The 25,565-nt window shown below is 61.2% G+C and overlaps 1 protein-coding gene across 2 annotated transcripts in view; it reads left to right on the forward strand.

The window, feature by feature from the left end:
* The window catches only part of LOC101679606 (cell migration inducing hyaluronidase 1), a 128,822-nt gene extending 111,078 nt beyond the window's left edge, over positions 1-17,744 (forward strand). Inside the window, exons 21-29 of one of the 2 annotated variants that reach the window (XM_045067234.1) lie at positions 1,999-2,179; positions 3,200-3,415; positions 6,272-6,483; positions 7,193-7,378; positions 9,410-9,614; positions 9,744-9,827; positions 10,417-10,574; positions 13,484-13,584; positions 15,123-17,744. In XM_045067234.1, the coding sequence (XP_044923169.1) occupies positions 1,999-2,179; positions 3,200-3,415; positions 6,272-6,483; positions 7,193-7,378; positions 9,410-9,614; positions 9,744-9,827; positions 10,417-10,574; positions 13,484-13,584; positions 15,123-15,250 (1,471 nt within the window). In that variant the 3' untranslated portion in view covers positions 15,251-17,744. Of the gene's footprint in view, positions 1-1,998; positions 2,180-3,199; positions 3,416-6,271; positions 6,484-7,192; positions 7,379-9,409; positions 9,615-9,740; positions 9,828-10,416; positions 10,575-13,483; positions 13,585-15,122 lie in introns of both variants that reach the window. The other variant, XM_045067233.1, reaches the window with a different exon arrangement.
* Positions 17,745-25,565: the final 7,821 nt, after the last annotated feature.

The following is a 25,565-nucleotide window of genomic DNA, read 5'->3' on the forward strand; positions in this document are numbered from 1 at the left end:
CCATGAAGGTGCCGGCCAAGACTGGCATGATCGAGGCTTTCCTTGGGGAGCCGCCAGGGTGGAGGACAGGGCACTGTGGAGTACGGCCTCTCCCCGGGGACCTTCTCGGTGTTTATTCCCTCCTGCTGCCCTTCCTCCTTCGTGCCAGCTGTGGAAGGAGGGGCCCGGCCCAGAGGCAGAGACTCCAGTAAAAGCGAACCAACGGGGCTCGAAGAAGGAACGAGCCTAGACTGGGCACCAGGTGCCCAGCCAGCCCCTCCCCAGCCTTGCTCGGGAGTAAGAGGCAGTTGAGGGGCGTCTCTGAGCCCCTGCCCTCTGCTGGGGCAAGTGGCCCATTCTCCGGTCCCTTCTGCCTCCCCTCTGAGCATGTGGCCTCCTCCCCATCCCTTCCCCGAGGCCTGGAGATCATGGCCTTCCTGGGATCCACTGGCAGCTCCATACTGTTGCCCTCCCGGTGGGGGGGCTGCCTCTCTGCAAGGGGTGCTGGGAAGGTTACGCACAGTTCTCTCACGCATTACCATCGCCTTGCATTCTGGCCCAGACCCCAGAGACTTGCAATCGAAAGGCTTACTCAGACGAAACTCATCTGGGTTTTAATCTGATTAAATTATGGCAGCTGAGACAAGGCGCTAATGACTAATGGCTCTCGTCTCCCAAGGGACAGAATACTGGCATTCTGTAGCAGTGCTCACAGCGTTTACTCAGTGCCTCTTCACAGGATGGAAAAACTGGGGGAAATATTTAAATAAAGGATAATTCCCCAAACCCCAAGCCAGCAACTAAACAGCTATCCATTCTTCATCCATCTTTCCATCTTTCCATCTCTCTGTCCTTCCATCCATCCACCATCCAACATCCATCCATCCATCCATCCTTCCATCCTTCATCCATCCACCATCCATCCATCCATCCACCATCCATCCATCCACCATCCACCATCCATCCATCCACCATCCATCCATCCATCCACCATCCACCCACCATCCACCTCCACCATCCATCCATCCACCATCCACCATCCATCCATCCACCATCCACCCACCATCCACCATCCACCATCCATCCACCATCCACCATCCATCCATCCACCATCCACCATCCACCATCCACCATCCACCCACCATCCACCATCCACCATCCGCCCACCATCCATCCACTATCCATCCACCATCCACCATCCATCATCCACCAACTATCCACCATCCACCATCCATCCACCATCCATCCATCCACCATCCATCCATCCATTCATCCTTCCTTCCTTCCTACCTTCCTTCCATCCATCCACCATCCACCCACCATCCACCATCCGCCCACCATCCATCCACTATCCATCCACCATCCACCATCCATCATCCACCAACTATCCACCATCCACCCATCCATCCACCATCCACCATCCATCCACCATCCATCCACCATCCATCCACCATCCATCCACCATCCACCCACCATCCATCATCCACCCACCATCCACCATCCACCCACCATCCATCATCCACCCACCATCCACCATCCACCCACCATCCACCATCCACCCACCATCCACCATCCATCCACCATCCGCCCACCATCCACTATCCATCCACCATCCACAATCCATCATCCACCAACTATCCACCATCCACCCACCATCCACCATCCACCATCCACCCACCATCCATCCACCATCCACCCACCATCCATCATCCACCCACCATCCACCATCCATCATCCACCATCCATCCACCATCCACCATCCATCCATCCCTCCCTCCCCCCCTCCCTCCATCCAGTAAGTCGTCTGGCAATTGTTTATGCATGTCTTCTGCATCTGTGAATGCTTTCTCAGTGAACTAATTACTGAGTCACTGATGCCTGCAGTGAGGAGTCGCTGGAGGTGGGGATCAGGCATGGTTCACCCGGGGAGTCTCCATGTCCATCCACCTTGGAGGGCGCGCACAACATCGTGGTACAACATGGCAGCCGGCCTGACATCTGACTTCTGTAACTCCGCAGGAACTTCCCGATCCGAGGAATTCAGTTCTATGACGGCCCCGTCAGCATCCAGAACTGCACTTTCCGCAAGTTCGCGGCCCTGGAGGGCCGGCACACCAGCGCCCTGGCCTTCCGGCTGAACAACGCTTGGCAGAGCTGCCCCCATAACAACGTGACCAACATCGCCTTCGAGGACGTCCCGGTGAGTGCAGCGCTGGGGCAGGCTCCTGGCAAACCCAGACTTTGGGCGGTGATTCACGGGTCCCCTGGGGCTGGAGTTTGAGCCGTGGCCACCACCACAGGGAGTGAACAACTTCCTCCAAGCAGGCTGGGCCCCGTCCCAGCCTGTCGGCATCCAGACTGGAAAAGTACAAGCGTAGGTTGCCCCACAGGTCAAGCCCCGGCTGCATAAGTGCCCGCTTGCCCTCTCCCCGCCACCCCCCTCTCCAGAGCCTGTGCAGGGGCTCTGGCCAGACTCAAGGGCCTAAGGCTGTTCCTCCAAAGGCCTTGGTCTTGACCTACTACTGAGTCTCATGGCAGGGCCACCTGAGTAGGTATAATTAATTTAAAATCCCAAATTTCCCAAGGCCTTCTTGGCTAAAGACGTTCCACTCATCTCTCCCCCGGTGAGGAGGGCAGGACAGTGCCTGCTCTTTGAGGCTGGGTAAGGCCAGGTGGGCCATTTTCTCTGGGGTAAGGACCTGCCAGAACTTTCCTCTTCCTCCTGGTCCCCCTCTGGGCCTGCCCTTTGCCTGTCTGCCCAGCACTGGCCGACTGAGGGGAAGGAGGGAAACTTGCCACTTCACTTCTTGACTCAGGCCGCCGAGGCTTGGGAGAGGTCGGTCCCGGAGACCTCCACGGCTGGTGTTGGGAGACCGTCTTCCGGAAACAGCGCGTGCACACACAGCCTCTCACACACACGCTCCTGCATCCCCTCTGCTCACTCATCAGGGCACTCTACAGGGTCACCCGCAGTCTCCCGTGAGCAGAGGCCAGATGGCCATGCTGGGTCCAGAGCTGAGACCATTCAGCGTCTGGCTCTGTCTGGCTCCCTCCGTGAGGTCAGCCGTGAGGTCAGCCGTGAGGCCTCCCGCAGCATCCGAGAGCATCTTGGGTTTGGCCGGGGTGTCACGTCAACACCGGAAACTTCTCCCTGGCCCAATGACAGCAGCCTTTTCCCTGTCACCCCTGGCCCGGCCTCACTTCCCTGGGCTCTGTTTAGATTACTTCCAGAGTGTTCTTCGGAGAGCCCGGGCCCTGGTTCAACCAGCTGGACATGGATGGAGATAAGACGTCGCTGTTCCACGACATCGACGGCTCTGTGTCCGAGTACCCGGGGTCCTACCTCACCAAGGACGACAACTGGCTGGTCCGGCACCCGGACTGCATCAACGTCCCCGACTGGAGAGGGGCCATCTGCAGCGGGCACTATGCACAGGTGGGGAGGCCAGGGGCGCCCCTGGGGTCACCCGTCCCCACCCTGTCCCATGACGAGCAGGAGTGCAGCCCTGCAGCCCCGGCTCCAGCCGAGCGGGAGATTTGGGTGTCTCTCCTCTCACTGTTCTTTTCTCTCTCCTCCTCATCCAGTAGAATTTTCAGCCAAAGTCAAAGTGGAAACGCTGCGTAGGCGGAAAGCAGGATTCCCAGGAGGGGGCACCCTGAGGTCAAGGGCTTGGACTTAGTCAGGCCCAGGGCTTCAAGTCGGCATGAAGGTGTGGGCAGATGCAAAGCCCGCTCCCCTGGGGCTGGGAGCCTCAGCGTCCTCCTCTGTGAAGTGGGGAGATGGCTGAGCCTCCTTTGTGAGGCCGCGGGCGCGGGTTCGTATGACATATGGGTAGAAGGGGCTCCACCAGCCCCGACCACCAGAACCATAATGCAGACCACGCGTTGGTCTTAAATTTTCTAGAAGTCATGTCAAAAAGGAAAAAGAAATGGGAAATTAGTTTTAATAATTTTTAAAAGATTTTATTTATCTGAGAGAGAGAGAGAAAGACACTGAGAGTGTCAGATGTGGGGAGAGGGAGAAGCAGGCTCCCCACTGAGCAGGGAGCCCGACATGGGGCTCAAACCCGGGACTCCGGGATCATGACCTGAGCCAAAGGCAGATGCTTAATGACTGAGACACCCAACCCCCCAATTTTAATTTTTTTTAAAGATTTTATTTATTTATTTGACAGAGAGAGATCACAAGTAGGCAGAGAGGCAGGCAGAAAGAGGGGGAAGCAGGCTCCCTGCTGAGCAGAGAGCCGGATGCAGGACTTGATCCCAGGCCCCTAGGATCATGACCTGAGATGAAGGCAGAGGCTTAATAGACTGAGCCACCCTGGTGTCCCCCAATTTTTAATATTTAATAGTGGATTTTAACAGCATACTCAGAATACTTTCATCTCAACCCGTAAACAATATATAAAAATCATTAGTAAGGCACTTGGCATCTCTATATTTGTCTTCCTGTTCTAAATCTTCAAAATCCAGGACCATTTTGTACTTAGAACCGACTCCCATTGGGATATACGTTTTCAGCAAAGTGAAAGCCAGTCCTATCAAACATCACGCTAGTGGGAAACTATTCTACACGGACTTTGGTTTGAAATTTAAGTTAATTAAAATAAAATTTATAATTCAGGTCCTTGGCCACGCTGGCCACGTTTCCAGTGCCCAGTGGCCACTGGCTGCCTTTTGGAATGGCACGGAGAACACGGTAGAACCAAAAATCTTCGTTGACTATTATGATGCTCCCGTTAGCTACCATGTGGCTAAATGGTGACTAAATGAGGGGACAGCCCAAGAGAATGAAGGTGTGAAAGTAGGGGGAGCCCAGTGAGCCCGATGGCCCCCAGGTGGACAGGACACGAGCGTGAAGGAAGGAGATTGTCCACTGTGCGGCGGGCACTGCGGGCATCAGGAATGGGGCTGGTAAGAAAGGAGCTGTCCAGAGGTCTGGGGTCCGGGACAGATGGGACAGGGAGCTGGTGCCAGAGAGGGGAAGGGGCCCCGTGGCCGGGTGGGCACACGGAGGTGGGGGTGCTGGAGGCCGGCAGGAAGACAGGGCCAGGGTCAGGCAGGAAGTTGGGGCGTTTGGGGGATAGAAGGTGAGGCCGGACAGTGGCCCGAGGAGGGGGCCCCGCAGAGAGCCTAAGGGCGGGAAGAGGGGCTGGGAGTGTGGGGCTGCGGACTGGTTAGAGGCGTGGGGAAGGACTGTGGACCGGGAAAGCCGGGTGCAGACAGGAGCCCGAGCCGGGGAAGGGCACCCGCCTCCCAGGCTGCTGGAGAGAGAGCCCCGGGGGAGGTAGGCCTGTGGAAGGATCGGGAGAGGCTCCTGCCGCTGCTCAGGGTGAAGAACGCGTGGCTGGGGCGAGCCGTGGGCCCCTGACCATTTAGGGAAGGCGCACCGGGAGGCGGGGTCAGAGTTTGCGGCTGGGTGGGGTCCTTGGAAGTCTAACTGAGGAGTTAGAAGGTGACGGAAGCCTGGACCCTGGTGCCCGCACCGTGGGCCCTGCTCGTGGCCCCGTCTGGAGCCTTCCACCCTCTCCTTCCCCCCACGTTGCTTGTCTTTTTGCAGAAACGTAGCACTTGCCACAGTCATCGGCACTTCTGCAGCTTCGTCTTCCCTTGAACTTGTGGTTCTCCTGAGTGCCGGGCTGCGGGCAGTGCTGAGGTTTCCCCCTCCGTTTTGGGGGCAGCATAACCGGAGGGGAGATAACCCCTCCCCTCCACGTTCACAGTGGCTCGTGGCTGTGCTGGCCACGGCCACGGGGATGTCACCTTGAGAATGCAGGACACCGTGTCTGACGCTGAGGTTGGCCCATGGCAAGTGGGCTCTTGGGTCCCCGGGACCTTCTGTGCATTCTCTGGAGTGAGATGCCACTGATGGATGCAGGGCGTAGTGACACGGGGATGGCCGCACAGGCTGGACTCCAGAAAGTGAGGGAGAAGCAGCAACACCCCTGGTTGTTTCTCCACGCAGGCAGGAAGGTCGCTGGAGAAGGGAGCGGCGTTCAGAGCAGATCTCTACGAGGTCTCCGCCCCCCCCCAACCCCCTCCAGTTGCTTTAGGTTTGCCGTGCAACTGTGAAGTCAGCCCTCCCCTGTGTCCACTAGGATTTCCGGAATAAGGAGCTTCAGCAAGATCGCACACCCCCAGCAGGAAGATATGCCCCCTTATTTGGCCGTTGGTTCTTGCATCCTTAAAAGGGTCCTTTGAAACGGGGGCCGGTAGTCAGATGTTAGCCAGACGCTCTTGGAACCATCCTCGTAATTGTCCTGATGTGTGTTTCCTTTTTGGGTTCGAGAAGATGTACATCCAGGCCTACAAGACCAGCAACCTTCGGATGAAGATCGTCAAGAACGAGTTCCCGGGCCGGCCCCTCTACCTGGAGGGCGCCCTGACCCGGAGCACCCACTACCAGCAGTACCAGCCGGTCGTGGCGCTGCGGAAGGGCTACACCGTGCACTGGGACCAGACGGCCCCCGCCGAGCTCATCATCTGGCTCATCAACTTCAACAAGTGAGTGGACGCCGGCCGGAAGCTGCGACTGGGGATGGCCGCTCCCCTGGAGCTCGGGGCTGCAGTGAGCTCATCTCCCCACGAACTCCGGGGACCCCAGGCCAGCCGGAGTCAGCCCACAGAAGCATGCCTCTACGGCGGCTGAGAGCAGCCAGTAGGGAGGGGTCAGAGACCGGGCTGAGCCCCCCGCTGTGAGCATGGCTGGCCTCGGGCGCAAGGTGGGCTCCAATGGGGGCCGTCTGTTGCTCTGCTCCATTGAGTTGCTGGGGCTGGAGTCACCTCCCAGGGCCACCAGGAGAGGGGATGGAACCGCATGTAGCTCAGGATCTGGCCTCACAGACGTAGACTCGTATGCTTTCTGGGAACATGGTCCCTGTGTCCCTGGGAGACAGACGTCAGATGTGGAAAACAACACCCCGAGACAGGAGTGGGCCCCGAGACCAGGCTGGGCCAGGGACTGAGCCCTGTCCTCCGGATCCTGGAAGCCTCGGCAACAACCGGATGAGAAGCGTCTTTCTGCTCTCGGTGGAGCACCCCAGTGCAGGCCTGGGAGGTGCCTGGTGAGCCCTCCAGCCCTGCGCACTCTGCACAGACCCCAATATGGCAATGACCCCCGTTGCAGAAATGGAGGTGCCGTCCAGGCGCTGCCCCAGACACTCTGGGGCCCCGGACGTCCCTGGTCGGAACCTGACCTTCCTTCTGTCTTCAGGGGCGACTGGATCCGCGTGGGGTTCTGCTACCCCCGAGGCACCACCTTTTCCATCCTCTCGGACGTGCACAATCGCTTGCTGAAGCAGACGTCCAAGACGGGCACCTTCATGCGCACCTTCCAGATGGACAAGGTGCAGCAGAGCTTCCCGGGCAGGAGCCATTACTACTGGGATGAGGACTCAGGGTGAGGAGCCCCGGCGCGGCCCTGTGTGCCCACCCCCCCACACACACCGGCAGGCCCCAGAGCCACCACTGAGCTCCCAGCCGGGGCGTAAAATGCTTTGCTGGGGGCTTCACTTCTGTGGCCCGTGGCATCTTCCAAGCGGCCAGGCTTGGGGGGAAAACCAACATTCCGTGACACACACGCGGGGGGTGTAGGAAATGTGCCTGTTCCGGGAGCAAAGTGACAGCAAAGAATCTTAGAACAGAGACGCGGCGCGTTACCTCCAGTCCTCACAGGCTGGCGGGAGCAGATGATGCGACCCCGTCCAGAGGGAGGTGGATGAGGAGGAATGGAGAAGGATCAGCGGCGGCTGCCCGGGGGGTCCCTGGGCACGGCCGGGGGTCTCTGGGCACCACTGGGCACGGGCCTATCTGTTCCCAAAGCCCCCACCCTGTGGGGAATGGCCCCAGGTTCCACTCGGTACAGACGTCAGGGATTGGCTGTCTCTCCACGGCGATCAGGGAGATATTTGGTCCCCTCCCCTAAAAAGGGAGGACATCTGACGTCTCAGGGATGCCCACACACCTCCGAAGCCTGAGGCTGTCGCCAGCCGGCCCCCCGGGAGTCCGGGAAAGGATTGCTTCACGGCGATTTTCCCATTCTTTTTTTTTAAAGATCAGTTTGAGAGAGAGAGCGCGCACAGAGAGGAGGGGTAGCGGGAGAGTGAGAATCGCAAGCAGACTCTCCACTCAGCGCATAGCCCAGTGTGGGACTCGATCTCACGACCTGAGATCAGGACCCTGAGCCAAAACCAAGAGTCAGAGGCTTAACCAACTACGCCACCCGTGTGCTCCCGTTTCATTATTATTATTATTATAAGATTTTATTTATTTAGGACGCCTGGGTGGCTCCGTGGGTTAAGCCGCTGCCTTCCGCTCAGGTCATGATCTCAGGGTCCTAGGATCAAGCCCCGCATCGGGATCTCTGCTCTGCAGGGAGCCTGCTTCCTCCTCTCTCTCTGCCTGCCTCTCTGCCTACTTGTGATCTCTGTCAAATAAATAAATAAAATCTTTGACAGCAAGAGAGGGAACACAAGCAGGGGGTGTGGGGGAGGGAGAAGCAGGCTTCCATGAGCTCACGACCTGAGCTAAAGGCAGACGCTTAATGACTGAGCCACCTGGGCGCCCCCTGATCCTCGGTCCCCGAGATTAGGGCCCGCCAATGACGATGCCGTGCCTTACTCAGTTCCGTTACAAGCTTGGGGATGTGAGCTGGGTTCCAGGATGCTTGTTTCCTGGGTAGAAGACCAAACCATTGGGCTTCCCCAATTCTCGGGGCCTCTCTGCGCATGCAGACTGGGTCCTTGGCACCACCAGCTATGCGGGGTGAGGGCTGCGGCATCGGGCTGTCCGGGCAGTGTGGGCGCGGCCGAGGTCAACGCCCAGGGACAGCCCGTGTCAGAGAGGCTAACGTTGCCAGGGTGGGAGTCACCTGAAAGCTCTCCTCAGAACTGAACCGTCAGTGATAAGCTCCAAGTTCGTGCTTGGCGTGCTCACCCTCTGAGCCCCTGCACCCCCGGGCCGCGTCTGGTCCTTTCTGGGAAGCGAGAATCAATTCCAGTCCGGAGGACAGCCGGCCAGGAAGCCTGGGAGCACCTTCCAGACCCGGTGCCCTGAAGGGACGGACCGCCCAGCTCTGTTGCCATCCTGCTGTGCAACGCTGGGCTACTCACTTGGCTTCTCTGAGCCTTGGTTCCCCCGGCTGAGAAATCAGGACGGTCACAGTCCTACTGCTCAGGGTTGTCTGAGGGTTAAAGTGAGACGCTGCGGGACTGCGTGGAGAGGGGCTCTGAGAAGGGTCCGAGCCCCTGTTACTAGTTCTCTCCCTGGGCGTTTTTCTCTCTGACCGCACACGATCCGAGACAGACCCTGTCTGCTGGCCATGCTGGAGGGCGCATGTGTCTAATGGGGGCAGCGGGTGCATCTAAGGGCGGCGGGTTGGGCCCCCGGGGGCTTGGGAAGCCCCGGAGCCGACCGGCCCGCTCCCCGGCAGGCTGCTGTTCCTGAAGCTGGAAGCGCACAGCGAGAGGGAGAGGTTTGCTTTCTGCTCGGTGAGAGGCTGCGAGAGAATCAAGATCAAGGCTCTGCTGCCCAAGGACACCGGCATCAGCGACTGCACGGCCAGCGCCTACCCCCGGTTCGCCGAGCGGCCGGTCGTGGACGTGCCCATGCCCCGGAAGCTCCTTGGCGCCCAACTGGTGAGTGGCCGGGGCGGCCTTTGTAACCGGGCCCAGAGCCCACAAGGGCTGATGCGGGGACCGGGGGTGCGGGAGACGCGGCCCGGCTCCCAGACCGACGCCCGCGCCTGGCTGTGTGTGTTCCAGAAGACGAAGGACCGCTTCCTGGAGGTGAAGATGGAAAGTTCCAGGCAACGCTTCTTCCATCTCATGAGCGACGTCGCCTACACTGAAGTGAGTGGCTCTGGCCCCTGTGGGGGGGCGGGGGCTGCCCACAGGGTGCGGTCGGTCTCCTAAGGCTGTTGTCACAAGCCTTCCTTCTCCGGAACACCCTGGAGGACAGAAGTCCGACGTCGGGGCATGGCAGGGCCAGGTCCTTCTCTGGCCTCCGAGGGAGCCGTGGCCAAGGCCTCTGCTGGCCTCTGGTGGCTGCTGGCCGTCCCTGCCATCCCAGCTCGAGGACACGCCCCTCCACGGTGTCTCTGTCCCCACCACCTCCTCCCCGAGCAGGGGAGCCCCACACCCCCAGCTTCCTCCCGCAAGGACCCTTATCGCTGGTTTAGGGCCCGTCCCAAATCCACGACCATCTCACCTCCAGATTCTTACTCTAAGGACCCCTGCAAAGACCCAATGTCCATGTAAGGTGATTTCCACCGTGTCCAAGTGACGCGGCCGTCACTCAGGCCCCTCCAGAGAACCCATGGAGGGGGGCGCTCTGTGTGGAAGAGCTTTGCAGACAGGCTGCCCCGGGGTCCGCATGGGAGCCATGGGGCAGGAGAGTCTCGGGACCGCACATCACAGCCGTGTTGCTCTGCGCCTGCAGGTGGACGGTGTGAAGCGTCCCAGCGCGGAGGATGGCCTCCAGGTGCTTGCGGTCGACGGCCACCGGGGCCACGTGCTGAGCCACGCCACCTTCCGGAACGTCATTCTGCAGGGTGTCCCGTGGCAGCTTCTGGAGCACATAGCGGCCCTTCCGGACAAGTGAGTGTGGGCACGGCAGACCCCTGGCTGGGCCCCGTCCTGGGCCACACCAGCCTGCGGGAGTCGGGCGGGGGTCTCCACGGGGAAGTGCCGCCTGGTGACTCGTGTTGGAGCCGAGGCCGCACTGAATGTAGGTCAGCGGCCGGGCTGCCCATTTCCAAGTTGGAGGCCTGGCCCAGCCCTCTTCCCCAGCCACGCTGCGCTTCCCCAGCATGATCTCATTCCTCCCACACTTCCAACTCGATCCAAATGCTGGTGGCTTTTGAGTATCTCCAGCCCAGACCTCTCCTCAGCCCCGGACATTTCTGTCCAACGGCGCCTCGGGCAACGCAATCCGGGTGTCTCCTCTAAGCCACTTCTCGCCAGCTGCTGTCCTGCAACCTCCCCGGCCAGCCCCGCCCCCGCTCGCTCTGTTTTGGTTCATCAGCACCGTCCCTCCAGACAGCCTGACCGGAGTCCGGGCATCCTGCTCAACTCCCCTGTCATTTTCCCTCTGTCCCCGTGTCCCCATCAGCCCATCTGCCCGCGCACACTCCTGCCAGTCCTTCTGGTGGCTGCCTGCAGGCCTCTCTGCCACTGGCAACCTGGACTCAGCCTCCTGGCGGGCCGGCCGGTGCGGCAGCCCCATCAGACCCATCTTCCCTGCTGGACCGCTGGCTTGAATTCTTACCTGTACTTCCTGCGTCCTCTGGAGGAGTCCCCGGGACCTCCCGGCACGTCCCGATCTAACACATGCGTGTCTTTGGCGAGGTCTCTCCCGCTGCTGCCGGAAAGCTCTGTGTCTCCCAAAGCCGTAGACTTGGTGGGGCGGGGGGCAGGGAGACTGCCGGTCCAGGGCGTGCAGTTCTCCATGGGGGGGCACGTCGAACCTGTGCGTTTCTGGTCCACTGGGTGGAGAATCCGCTCTCGAGCCGGGAGCCGGCCGGGCAGGAAGTCTGAGCAGAGAGCCACACACAGGTGCTCGGGAAGTCCTGACTGAGGACGTGAGAACGTGGTGCACGGACGCGAGTGTGTGAGGGGTGTGTCCGGAGAGTGGGGGCTCTGCTTACTCCCACTTAGTCTCCGCGCTATCCCCCACTAGAAGCTTCTTTAGCATTACACGTTCACGCAGAAAGATCGGATTTACTGATTTGGGGAAAACTCATTTTTCATCTTGGGGTCTGTAGTTTTCATGCCTTTTTTGGCCAGAGGATTTCTTCTTGTAACAAAACAGGGTGCAGAGGTCTGGAACAAGAAGGAAAAATGCAGAGCCACCCCGTTTAGGGGAGGGCCAGAGGCATGGGACACCCCCCTGCCCAGGGCTCCTCCAGGCCCGGGCAGCCACCCCATGAGCCTTGGTGGAGGAGTCCTCACCGAGAACCTGCCATGAGCCCGCCCCGGGGCCTTGCTGGGGGCCCTGACAGTAACTGGGTAGCAGCAGGCCCCTGTCTGACCTCCTGCGAAGGAGCAAGGAATACGGCAGGGCACGTCCTTCCCTACTCTCGCCCCAGGCCTGCCCAGCCCCTTCCGGCCTGTCCCCAGCCGGCCACTGGCGCTGGGGTCCCAGAGCAAAGAGGAGGCAGCCACTGTCCCCCGGACGGAATATTAAGGATGGCTTAAAGGAACAGGCTCTGCCCTGCCGCGCCGGGGAGCCTCCCTGCTGACAGCCGCAGGGCTCACAGGCCAGGACAGCCCCACACCAGGCAGACAGGGACACCGATAGGCTGCAGGCTTCTGCATGCCCCCAAGGAACCCTGTCTCCCTGTCCGGTTCCTGTGAGCTAACCTAGGGCCCTGTCTGGACGGCATGACCTCAGTTTGGGGTCACCCCAGCAGGAAGGGACTCCAGCCTTGGCTCTGAGCTGGACCAGTGGCGCAGCAGCCTCCTGGGAACACAGCCCGAATCCAGTGCAGAGGGAGTGTTTGCAATGCTCCCCTCCTTAACGGGCCTAACCCCCCAGTCCCGCGGGCCTCCTCCCCAATCTCCCCAGAGCCACACGCAGCCACAGCTCCCGTCTGTCGTGAGGCCAACAAGCTCTCTGCATCTGAGGAGTGTCCCTTCTGCTCCCAGTGGGACACGAACGGGGGTGACAGTGGGTTCCACAATCCTGTACAGTCTCTCCATGTCTGGACTGTGGTCTGTGGTTATAGGATTCCTTTGAGATGTGAACTGGAAGCCCCGCTGGGCTTCTGTTCCTGGGGGAGGGGCTCACGTCCTCCCGTCTGGCCTGGCAGGCTGAGTCTGCCGTGACGAGCCCGTGCTCCCAGCACTTTGGCCTGAGCACAACCCGGGGAGGCGAGCCTTGCTCCGGATCTGCGCTTTTGCAAGTTGGGACCACCAGGCTGGGCGCACCCCCAGCTCCAGGCCTCTGCCCCCCACCCCTGAGCACGGCTCCCCTAGGACAGGTCCTCTCAGACACTTACGAAACTCTCCCCCATCCCCCCGTTTGCAAACTGAGCTGTAGCTCTGTGTTGTCTGAGCAGAGGGAAGGGACCGGAATGTGAGGTTACGCCTCCCCCGAGCACGTGGTAACCCCGGCCTGTGGCTTTCTCTCCCGCCACATTTCTCTCACTCCTAACCAATAAATGCAAACTGACGTCCCTCCTCCACGTGCCGGGCCCTGGTGGAGGCGTGCTCTGCGCTCCTACTCTGTCCTGTCTGGGGACAGACACACACGGGCAGCGGGCCGGCGGAGAGCAGGCTCGGAGAGGCCATGGGCACCGACTGCAGCCAGATGTGGGAGGGGTGCTCAGGATGTCGGTCAGTGCATGGAAAGAGCTGTCAGTGTGACACACGGGACAGGCTGCCCTTTCCCAAACCCCTAGTCGGACCTCTGGGCACTGCTGACCACCTCTCCCCGCACCGCCTCGGCCACTGCCCAGGAGCGGCCTTCCCTCTAGCCTGACCTCTGACGCCCCATCTCTCGGCAGTTGCATCGTGCTCATGGTGTCCAAGGGAAGATACACCTCCAGGGGCCCCTGGACCAGAGTGCTGGAAAGCCTCGGCGCAGACAAGAGCCTCAAATTGAAAGGTAAGTGGTCTAGAGTGGGGTCCAGATCCCTGGGGTGTGGCTGCTGCTACCCCTTGCTTCCCACCAAACCTCTGAATCCTCAGCACAAGTGGTGCCTTCTGGGATGCATGGACGAGATGTCCCCTGACCCCACGCCTACAGGGCAGCTTCCTCTTACTGTGCGGCCAGGCCCTGGCAGAAGCCTGCTGGAGGTGTTTGCCCGTCTGCTCAGCAAGTGCTCCGCCCGCCTTTTAACCAAACACCCACAGAAAAGAGGCTCTGACCGTCGTCTCAGGTTCTGCGGCTCAGCCTGGAAGGGCCCACCTCCCGCGCTCCGCTCGGGCAGATGTCCCACATTTCTTCCATGCTCATTTGTCCCTCCCTTCTTGGGAGAAAAGGAAAGCCCAAAGATTCTAGGTGGCTCGTCCGTGGTCCCCCAGCCTTTTTGTGACAAAGTCCAGCACAGACTCGGCAGGGAAGACGCCAGCCAGCCCAGAAATGCGGGCCTGTCCCTTGCCACCGTCACCGCAGGCTGTGTTGGGGGGGGCGTCCCTGGGGAGGCTGGGAGGGAGGCAGGACGAGTCTGGGGACACTCCCGACCACTGTGGTCCATGTGCGGTGTGCAGCCCTGCCCCGTGCTGGGCACCTTGTAATTCATGAAGAACCGGGCAATCGGTGCCCTGGTTTCCATTTTAGATAGAATTAGACACCTGAGTAACTTGCCCAAGATTCGAATTTGGATCTGAATGTTCCTAGTCCGGAGCCAGTCAGGGCTGTTGGCTACCATGCCACCCTGACCATGAGAACCCTCTGGCGCTGGTCGCCTGTCCAAGCAGACGGGAACTCTAGGCAGCTCCCAGAGAAAAGTCAGGAACCACGAACGAAGGCCCTTCAAAGTGCCAAAGGAGAACCCCAGGGAGAGAGGTCTCTTTTCCAGTTCAGTCCCCTCTCTTTTTAATTACGATCTGGTTGCCAAAAGCTGCCATGCCTGGGGTGACCTCCGTCGAGCGGTGCTTTCCCAGCGGTGGGAAATGTGTGCAGCCCACCGGCCTGGGCCATTTCTTGGTGTGGACATGGAGGCGCACGGCCCTCCAATGGTTAAGCTCTGAACGCAAGAGGGAGACCGCTGTGTGGGGCTGAGGACTCGCCGTCTGGTTGGGCTGCTCTGTCGACTCCGTGCCCTGGACAAAGTCCTTCTAAGCCCACAGCCTGTGGGAGCAGGGTGGGGGCGGGGGAGAGCTCTTGTAGTGGTGCCCACCCCTCCCGGGAGAGATGGGGTCCCTGGGCTTCAGACAGGGGAGGGTGGGGAGCTCAGCTAGAAGGTGGCGGGTGCTCCTGGGAGGTGTCCTGGGTAAAGCAGAGCCACCACCCCGCGCGGCTGGCCCCGAGGTCAGGTGACACCCCACGTGCCCCCCCAGGTAGTATCTGCAGCCGGGCACCGAGCTCTTCCGGGGGCCACCTGGAGGGGCAGGGAGACGGTGACGGGGAGCCCTGCGAGGTGGGGGAGTGTAGCCGCTCTCTCGGGGCTTCTGTTCACGGGACCCGTCCCCACTTTCCAGAAAAGATGGCATTCGTTGGCTTCAAAGGGGACTTCCGGCCCACCTGGGTGACCCTGGACACGGACGACCACAAGGCCAAGATCTTCCAAGTGGTGCCGATCCCCGTGGTGAGGAAGAAGAAGCTGTGAGGGGGCTGCTCGCGGTGCTGCCCCCCGGTGCGCAGTGATGGCAGACCCCGGCGGCGGGCGGCTCCCCCGGCCCTGGCCCCAGTGGGGTCAGCCCTGATGGGCCAAGGGGAGGCCGTCAGAGATGCCTGGTGCTGCCCACCCCCTCCCCAGCCTCCAGTCAAGGGTCTCCCTGCAGCCTCCTGGGTACTTCTCTCCTGCCTCTGCAGGGGGGTGGGGAGGCGTGGGGGGTGTACGCGGAGTCCCGAGCGGTGCTGGCACCCGGAGCCCCGATCAGCCATCGCAGATCTCCGTGCTCCCCAGCGTGCATGGTGGGAGGTGGAGCCGGGAAGAGAGTTGGGTCTTCGGGAAATCTCTGTTCCTGTTAGCGAGCGGCGACCTTCAGGCCTTGGGAGCTGGGGTGTAGACAGCGCTCCCCAAGGCGGACCGGCAACCCTCGGGGAATGGGCCAGCCCTGCCTCTGGGGGGTTCCGCCCTTCTGGAGACGTCAGGTTCTGGGATGGGGGGAGGACTAGGTGACTTCTAGAGGCCCTTTCTGTCGTGAGAGTCCAGAAGTCTGTGGCTTTCTGCACCATACACAGACCCTAGCTGTAGATGGGATTCTTCCTGGCCGGCGCCTGGGAGGCAGGGTGCCCCGGGGCACGCAGGGCCGGGGCGGTGAGAAGCCAGGCCTGGAGTCTGTGGCTTGCAGCCTGGGGGGACAGGCGGTCAGGTCTGCGTGCCCCGGTGCCAGGCGAGACTGTGAAGTGGGGAGGATGGGGACCCCGCGGGTGCCCTGGAGGGAAGGATCCCGCCCACTTGAGGGGTCAGGAAGCTTCCCGCAGGGGGAGGAACAGGCCTGCAGGAAGGAAGGGCCGGCATCTGGTGGGCAGAGGGGTTCGGAGATGAAGCCGGGGACTGCAGGTCACCCTCTGCCTGCCGCCTGCTGGCCACTCTCACGGCCAAGTGTGCCGGGCAGGGGGTGGGCTGGGCGGGCCAGGCCCACTGTGGGGAGCACTTCAGTCCCCAGTCGGCCGCCCTCAGGCCCCGGATGCGGGGAGCTAGGTGGAGAGACATGAGCTCCTATTTGGGGCCTCATGAGTTCTTGAACGGGCTCACCCCCTCAAGGAGCCCAGGGTTCGGGCTTGGAAAGGACTTTACTGGTGACCTCGGCCCAAACCCTCATTTTGAGGACAGGGCACGTGAGACCTGAATGGGGAAGAACCACACAGCCAGGCCAGGGGGCCTGGGCGCCCCATGCCTAGCACCGGCTGCCATACCACATTGCCTCAACAACGGGCCCCAGGGTGTCCCGCACCCCCGAGGGAGCTCCCCAGATGGGACCAAGCCCCCTGGAAGGGAAGACGGATCAGAATGGAGAGAACTGGCTCATGGCGGTTTCCTCCTGGCCTTCTGTGCACAGCGGGTGCCCTCCCGCGGGCTGGGGATGGCCCTGCAGGCTCCACGGGGTTCCAAGTACCTGCCACCCCTCGAGAGGGCACCCGGCAGCCACGACCCTTCCCCAGGTGTCCCCTGGTCTGCAGGCCTGCGGATGTGGCCCAGGGGACAGCATCGGGGCACACTGCCAGGCTTCCGGTGAGCTCTGGGGGCGTCTGCAGAGCTGCGGGGCCCACTGCAGGCCTCTAGCGACTGCTCAGCACGCGCAGAGAGTTCCGGGAAGGAGGAAAGCTTCGCTTCTCTGCTCAGGTCCCCGAGTCACCCAGGGGGCCACGAGGAGCTGCGGTTTCCCCTTTCCTGCAACCAACCACAAAGCCTTTCTTCAGAGAGGGCCTTCTTGGCTCCCTGCGCCCGGGCGCGTCCGTGACTCTCGGGCAGGCTGAGTCGACACCTCCCAGTTCGCCCAGCGGCTCAGAGGTGGTGGTGGGATGGGGTGGCTGCGGGACCCTGGGAAGGGAGGCGAGATGACCTCATGTTCGCGGCTACAGTTCTGCGGGGTTTCAGACCCTGGCAGTGCCAAGGGCCTAAGCACTGTGAAGCAGTTGGGATCACTTCGGGTGGCCAGGACGTGGGCTGCCTCCAGTTCAGTTACTTTCCGAAACGACCCATTTGAGATCCCTCAGAGTTGTACATACGTCTAACGGCGCTGGATCTGTGTGCTTTCTCTCCGGCGCGTTCTTGGTGGCGCGGACTGTCTCGTGGCTTGGAACCCTGCTCCTATGGTCCTCTGTTTGTCAGCGCTCACGGGAGCTGGGCCTTTAGGGTAAAAGACACTCCTCTGAGATGCTTGTCTCCTTCCTGTTGCCGAAATAGCGGGTCCTTTTTCGGGAATTCGATGTACCGTGTGTTTTGTGTGTAAACGGCGCTACCATGAACAAAGATGTATTTTCTATTTATTTATTCTATATGCACTTGGAGAAGTCATGGTCAGAGAAATGAAGAGTTGTCTTAAATGTCGTGCGAGGGGGGTGAACGCAGAGCCTTCTGTGGGCAGCAGAGGACCTTGGCTCTGGTTTGGAGAATCTTGCTGTACCATAGTAAACTCACAAAGGATCTCCTTCTCCTGCCTGCTTGCTTTATTTTCCGTGCATGCGGCCCTCATTTTAAGCTAATTGTACGCCAGTGTCCTACCTCGCCCTGTCCCGAGGGGGCGCCGATAGGTCCTGGACAAGAAGCTGTCACTCACTCACTGCTGGCCAGGCCCAGGACGTGTCCTGGCCTCCACGTTCCCAAGCAGTCAGGTTGCTGGCAGGGTAACTCCGTCATCCCCCAGGGGAAGCCAACGGGGTCTTGGCTCGAGGCAGGACTGTCTCTTCCTTCTGGACGCCAAACCCAGCATCCGAGGACAGCATGGAGGGGGAGAAGCGGGTCTGAAGCAAGCGGCCGGACAAGACGGGGCAGGCAGCCTCGCACGGGTCCCTTGGCTGCAGCGGGAGGGCCTCGCCGGCTCTGGGGGGAGGCATGGGAAGCAGAGCTGGAACAGGTGACCAGGTGGTGCCCTAAGCTGCACTGCCCCAGAGGCAGCCACAGCCACCATGGCTATCCACGCTTAATCACAGTTAAATACGATGAAAAACTCAGTCCTCAGGGGGCACTGGCCACGTGAGACGGGCTCGGGGGCCCTGGGGCTGGTGGCTGCGTCCTGGGCGGGGCAGACCTGGGGTGTTTCTGTCCTCACACGAAGGTCTCCTCTTGGTGGTTTCTGGAGAGCCCTTGGGGCTCCTACACTGGGCTTCCTCCATCTCTGCCTCTCATATGTGTGTGCATGTGTATGAGTGTGCGCGTGTGCACGTGTGTGTGAATGTGTGGGTGTGTGAGCGTGTGCATGTGTGTGTTACTGTGTGGGCCTGTAGAAGTGTGTGAGTGTGTGCATGTGACTCAGTGTGTGCGTCACGTGCGTGTGCGTGTGCATGTGAGTGTGTGTGCTCGTGTGTGTGTGCCCGCATGAGTGTGCTCGTGTGATCGTGCACATACATGCGTGTGTGACTGAACATGTGTGTGCTCGGGTGTGCCATGTGACCGCATGCGTGTGCGTGTGCGTGTGTGACTGCGAACATGTGTGTGCTCGTGTGTGCTCGGTGTCCTCTCTGGGGCTGGCCCTGCACCGGTGGTACCAAGTCCTCACAGACCCTTCGGCCGGACCGGCTGGGACGTCCTGGTGGCCAGGCGGATGCGTGACCCCCGCGCTCTCCGGGAACGTGACCCACGGGCGGAGCTCACACTCGGGCACTTGATCAGCACCAATTGGAGCAGGAAAGAACCTGATGGGGAGCAGGCGGCCCCACCACCAGCGAGTGGCAGGCCCGGGGTGGCGAACCGGCCTCACCTGGGGACCGACGAGGGACGGGGACCCAGCCCGGGCGGACAGAAAGCTAGCAGAGGTGCGGGACATGGGTGGGGGAGCTGCATGAAGGAGCCGATGGGCGGGATTCAGGGACCCCAGGACTGGATGGTGGGGGTGGTCCCTGGTGACTTGACCACCAGCAGCGTCCCTGCTCCAAGGAGCCCCGGCACTGGCTCGGTGACAGGACTGGCCCCCAGAAGGGTGGGGGACCAGGCAGGGAGACCACAGCAGCCGGCCAACCCAGGGGCAGAGGGAGCCGCAGACGAGCTGGCGGGGCAGCGCGGTGGGGACCCTTTGGCCTCTGCTCCTTCACCCACGCTTAGAGGGGAGTCCCGTGTGCACGGACGGGTCAGCCTCAGCGGGCTGGGGGCCAGGGCACAGGAGGTTCTAGAGAACGAGCAGGAACTAAGCCAGGAAGACGGGCAGGAAAAACACTCCGACCGGGAACCGAGCTCGAGGGCCTGGAGACGAAGGCTGGGGAGACAGCGCAGCGAGTGGTGGAGCTCTCCCTACACGCAGGGGGAGGGAGAGACGGGTGTCCACTCAGACACCCTGCGGCGGCCTTGAGGGGTCAGAGTTCAGACTTAAAATGCAATGGCTCTGAGTGGGAAGCAGGATGGGGTGATTTCGTTCCCACATCCACAGACAGACTGGGTGGTCCCCAACCTAGTGTGTGCCTGCGTCTCGGCCTCGTCACCCACCACGACGTCACCCACCGGTCCCCATCCAAGTCCGAGGCACACAGAACCCTCATCACTTCTCACCCCTCCCCCATCCAAGGCACCCAGGGTCTCTGCCAGGCGACCTGTGACCTGTTCCTTATCCCGGGCACACGCTTCCCTCTTTCTTCTCTGCGGGCTGACGCCTGCTCTCTCCAAGGCTGAGGGCCACGCAAAGGCTTCTCTGACCCCCCTTCCTCCTTCCTCCCCGGGGCCCAGGGCCTGCACCACCACCACGCACCCCCGCCTCGGGCTGCCACCCAGCCCTCCCACCAGCCTCGCTCAGGGCGGGACCCTCACCCCCCCCCACTGGAGGGGCAGAGCACATGCAGCCTCCAATGTTGAATGAAGGCATCAGCCGACCGGTCTCTGCCCAATTCCCCGAGGCCGACACCAAGCTGCCCTCTGAACCCACACGGCGCTCCCCTCCCCCAGGGGCACCGGAAGGAGCGGGAAGTAAGGGGCAAGGACCCCTGAGGCCTGAGACTCAGCTCTAGACCACACAGGCGGACAGGGCGCTATAAAGCAAAGCAAGTGAACTTTGGATTTCCGGCACCCGTAAACGTTACGGTGACACCACCTATTAATACGCCAGAGCGTTATGTCGAGAAAAACCAACGTACGCACCTGATTTTTAAAATACTGTATCACGGGGCTCCTGGGTGGCTCCGTGGGTTAAGTGTCTGCCTTCGGCTCAGGTCCTGATCCCAGGGTCCTGGGATCGAGTCCCACATCAGGCTCCCTGCTGAGCAGAGAGCCTGCTTCTCCCCCCCCCCTCTCTGCCTGCCTCTCTGCCTGCTTGTGATCTCTGTCAAATAAATAAATAAAATCTTTAAAAATAAATAAATAAATAAGAAAAATAAGAAAAAGAAAATTGGGCAGCACGCCTGGGTGGCTCAGTGGGTTGGGCGGGTGGAACGTCTGCCTTCGGCTCAGGTCATGATCCCAGGGTGCCAGGATCCAGCCCTGCATTGGGCTCCTTGCTTTGGGGGGAGCCCACTTCTCCCTCGCTTTTTGCTCTCCCTGCTGTGTGCTTTCGCTCTCTCGCTCTCTCTCTCCTGACAAATAAATAAATAAACCCTTCTTCGAAAGTTGGGCTAAGCATTTCTTCTCTTATCCAAACCCTCATCCGGGTGCTCTGTGGAGCAAAGATGATTTCTCCGGGCCCCACCTTGAGCAGCCCGGAGAATCTATGGAGCCCATGACCATGGCTGAGCTAGCGTGACTGGGCTGTGAACACACTCACCTCTTGCAGGGACCCGTCTGGAGCGGGGCTGGGCAGGGGCAGCAGGGGACAGTTACCCACATTCTCAGCTGGTGCTGCTGGGTCGTCCCGGAAGGACGTGTGGAGAGAGGTGTTCTGGGCCCCATTACCCCCTCCAGGTTAGGGAACGGAAGGCGAGAGGCTCTGCCCGGGGGGCCGTCCCTGATGGAAATTCCAAGAATAGAATGTCTGCCCTCTCTCCGGGTTGCCTCCCCAAGCCAGCGGACAGGAGCCAAGAGAACCCCTCCTGGGAGATGGGGTATTTGCAGGAAGACAAGATTGACATTTTACTTCTCAGCTGGACACCAGCTCATAGGCCACCAGGCTGCCACCCAGCATCTCTGGAGAGCTACCCCGTGCCCCTGTCACACGATAGGGCAGAGGCTGGAGATGTCCCTCTGCTCATCTGGGGGTGACTCAAGGACAGACACAGGGAACACGCAGGTCCCAGGAGAACAGAGCACAGCCTCTGGGGAGACGCACCTTCGTCCTGGGCTGGGCAAGGATACACAGGGTTTCCCAGGAGCTGTGGAGCTTACCACCGCAAGCATGAGCCTGAAGGGCCGTGCCCCAGAGGGGAACCCTTACGGGAAGGGGCTGTGGGGCCTCCAAAGGCAGGAGCTGAAGGAGAAGCTGGCTTTACCAGTATTTAACTGGAGACAATCGCTCGGATCCAAGTAGGTAGGACAGCATCTGGGAATAATCCAGAATACAGCCCAAACCAGAGCCAATGCTTGGACACGTGCCCTAACAGGGGACCAGAGGACCCCTGCAATCGCACAGACTGGGGAAGGCTTGTTGCCCCCCCTCCAGCCTCCCGGCTGTGTGCCCCACCCTAGAGGAGCCAGCAGGGATGGGGGCTTGGGACCCCGAGCAGCAAGAGGAGAGGGAGAGCGCACGCCCCCTCCCCTGCCGGCGGTGGGCAGGGGAGCCGGCTGCGGGGGCGGGAGGTGGACAGCACTAGTTGGCAGCGTGGCTGATGTCCACACTGTGACTGTCCCGATGGGGCCCACGGCGAGCTGCAGGGCCCAAGGATCCTGTGGGAGACATCGCCGGCAGGAGGCGGAGGCAGCAGAGCGTCTGGGAGGCGGCCCCGAGCAGAACAGCCGTGTCTGCCGGTCTTCGCCCGACCGCCCCTCAGGCCCAGCATCCCCTTCCACGGTGGAGGGACCAGGGCAAGGACTGGGCCCCCCCAGACAGGAGCGCGTCACCTTCGGGAGGAGAAAGACGCTGCTAACGTGGGGACTTGCTTGTCGGTGTCGTGTCCTTCCCGGGCCAGAGGGGCACACTGCGTCTGGCGGAGGAGAGACGCACAGCTGGGGCGGGGGGTGCTCTGGCCGGTGCCGGCAGACGGTGAAGTCATCACGACGGGTTGCTAAGACTCCGTGGAATTATTAAATTCAAAATCCTGAAGAATCCCGAAGTCCACGGAATCGAACTTCCAGCGGCTCCCCCAGAGAAGAAGCGGGCGTCGGCGGACACCGTGTGCTCCCTGTGCCCCAGGCCGCCCTCCCCCGCGCCCAGGAGCGGGTGGGAGGCCACGGCCGCTCCTCACCTCTGACTCCCAGTGGGCCGGCCGACAGACAGGAGGCACCGTCAGGGGCGGGAGGCGCTGGCTCAGGGGACGAAGGTCACGGGTCCCTCCCTGCGGGGGTCTGCCGCGGGCGCGCTCCCTCTCAGGAAGCCAGGACTTGGGCAGGGCCCTCTCCCACTCTCCGCCCGGGGCCCCGTAAGTGCCCTGCCTCCCGGTCCCCAGGCCTCGGGCTGGTGATGCTTCCCGTGCGGCCGCAGGCCCAGCGTCTCTGCCCTGCTCCTGGCTGCGGCCCGAACTTCACGCCCTGCTTGCACGTGGCCCCTTCATGACCGACCCTTCCCGGCCTCCTGCCTCATACGGGTACGTTATACCCAGGTGCTCGCACCAAGTCTACGGAGCGGTGGGGCGGGAGGGGGTAAAACCAGGAGGAACACGGGAGGGAGCCGTCCGCAGTAGAAAACCTGCAAACGGGAGAGAAACACATTTAAAAACTCACCCGCGGTTACAGGACGCCAATGGGGACAACAGGGAAACGCTGCTGGTCCCCGTCAGACTGAACGCTAGGGGACGGGGCGGACACTCGCCGACGGGGACCGGCTGCTTGGCGCACGTTTCCTATAAAGTGATTTACTGGTACGTGAAAGTGATTTGAAAACCTGGGCAAAGCTCTGGCCCCAGAACTGGGTCCAAGAATCCTTCCGGAGCCGAGGGCTGGGGGAGCACGGGGGTCGGCGACAGGGGCCCGCGCCGCGGCGGTCTACACGGTAGCGGAAACTCCCAAAAAACCCTAGTAGTCGATAATCAGAGAGTGGTTAAATCGAGGCACGTTCCCTTTCCCAAAACACAGATTAAAGATGACTACGGAAACACGGACGGTTATCGACACTGGGGAGAGGGACCGGGCACCGGCCACACGGCGCATGCTGGTTTGCATTCGCACACCTTCACAAGGTGCTGTGACGGAGGCTTCTGCGAGTCGGAAGTGGCCGTTTTCGGGAACATTTAGCATCACGAGTCAAGAGCCTTAAAAATAGTCCTTTCCCGTGACCTGCTAAGAACTTAGGGGGCATTTAGCCTCAGCGGACGGAGCCTGCGTGTGAAGCTGCTCGTTATGGGATCCTTTGTGCACATCCGACACGGTTGAAGAAGCCCGGTGGTCAGCTAAGTGGGAACGACTAAGTAACTTGGGTTCAGCTCTGCTGAGTTATTGGTCCTCACTGAGATAGTGTCTGTGGCGTCACCCCACTCCCTCACTGGCAGAGTCAGCCGCAGAATCCCTGTGGGCTCTGGAAGCTGCAGATCATTACAGGCTACATAATCTTAGGGCTCAGCTGGCCAGCATTCCCCACATTTGACGTGTACACACATGCGCGCCCATACACGCAAGCCTCTGGCTCTGCCACCCCCATCCCAGGGCCACACTCCCACAACCACAGGCCGCCTCCCTCCCTCTGTGTCCATCCTGGCCCGGCCCACTCATGCCACCGGGCCTTTGCACCTCTTTCTCCCTTCCCTTTTTCCAGGCTCCTGCTTCTGCATCTGAAAGGCCCAAAGAACTAGCAGGCAGAGGTAAACTCCCCTCGGTGAGCTGTTCCCTTAAAATCCTTTGGTCCAGCTGTGATGCAGGAGGTGACATACACAGACTTAAAGTTAGAAGTAGGTGTCCAAAGGCAGAAACCAGCTCCCTTACCCTGCAGGGGCTCTAATGGAGGACCAAAGACCTCAGGGAGTGTGTAAGGAAGGTTCATTCTACCCTCAGGGTTGAATGGGACCCCTCTTTGCGTTGGAAAGGTCTCCCTCTTGTCCTGTTTCTCCCGGGTCCTGGGCTGTAAATTCCGGGCCTGGCAGAACTCCCCACCCCTGTTTATAGGAGAGATCAGGGTGAGGGACATCAGATACGGCGCTCGAGGTCATCCGACTCGGGGCTGAGGCGGGGTGGGTGGAGGGTCCGAGGATCAAAGAGGCCCGTGTATCTGGGCCCGGGGCAAGAAGCCTCACTCCCCAGAGAAGAACGCTGGCTGGCCTGGGCAGACCACATGTCCCCAGGAATTCCTGACATTCCGGGCGGAGCACTCCCGGCCCGCTGTGCTCCAGGCTCTGGGTCTGTGGGTCAGGGTCTTACCTTGGAGACTGCGGCAGACTTCTCTGGAGGAAAGGGAAGGGCCTGGGGTCTGCCAGGACCGCGCTCTAGGCCTGGAACACCCAGCCAGCCGGGCTGCTCTGGTCCATCCAGGGCTGGACGGAGTTGGAGCGGCGGCCACGTGCGCAGAGACGCGTGGGTCAGGACAGCAAGGACTGTGGAGGTCCCCAGGCGGCCTCGGCTGCAGCTCAGGTGTGGAAGGCCCCGGCGTTTCTGACCTGGGACACCCGGTGGGACCTCCTGCAACGGGCCCCGAGTCCCCTGTCCTGGAAGTGGCGCGGTCCGCCTGCGGTCTGCCCAGGGCTCTCGCATGGTACATCCCCCACTGGTGGCGGGGATGGGACCCCCTGGCCCTGGTCTCTGCCCTTGGCGGGGTGAAGGCCCTGGCTGAGCGCAGGCTCCGCGCCACATGGCGACCGGGGAGAGGAGATGCTCCTTCCTGGAAGGACGCAGGCCGTGGTGCTCCCGCACGCAGTGTGTGGGGCAGACTGCCGGCCTCCTTCCGGGACCATCTTTGCCATCACACTGGCCACCCCCCAGGGAGCTGTGCTCCAGAGAGCGGGGCACAGGCCCCTGGACAGGCCTGGGCGGGAGGTTCTCTGCCTCCTCCCAGCTGTGACTGGGACGTCGGGGTCAACGCCCATAGGCCTCTGTTCACTCACTGGAAGAACCCCCCCACGTGGGAACAGGGGCACACGCGGGCAACCTCCATGTGGGAACGGTCAGCACTACAGAGAGCCGTGTCGCACGCCTCACGTGGATTTGTTCCTCAATCCTCACTCTGCTCCCAGGAGGCGGGAACTCTCAGCCCCATGGGCCCCGGGGCAGGGGCTCCAGCCAATGTGCCCACCGTGATGCGGCGGGGGCAGTGCGGGGCTGG

This window comes from Mustela putorius, unplaced genomic scaffold, assembly GCF_011764305.1.
Source record: "Mustela putorius furo isolate JIRA1106 unplaced genomic scaffold, ASM1176430v1.1 tig00003875_pilon_pilon_pilon, whole genome shotgun sequence".
Classification (NCBI taxonomy): domain Eukaryota; kingdom Metazoa; phylum Chordata; class Mammalia; order Carnivora; family Mustelidae; genus Mustela; species Mustela putorius.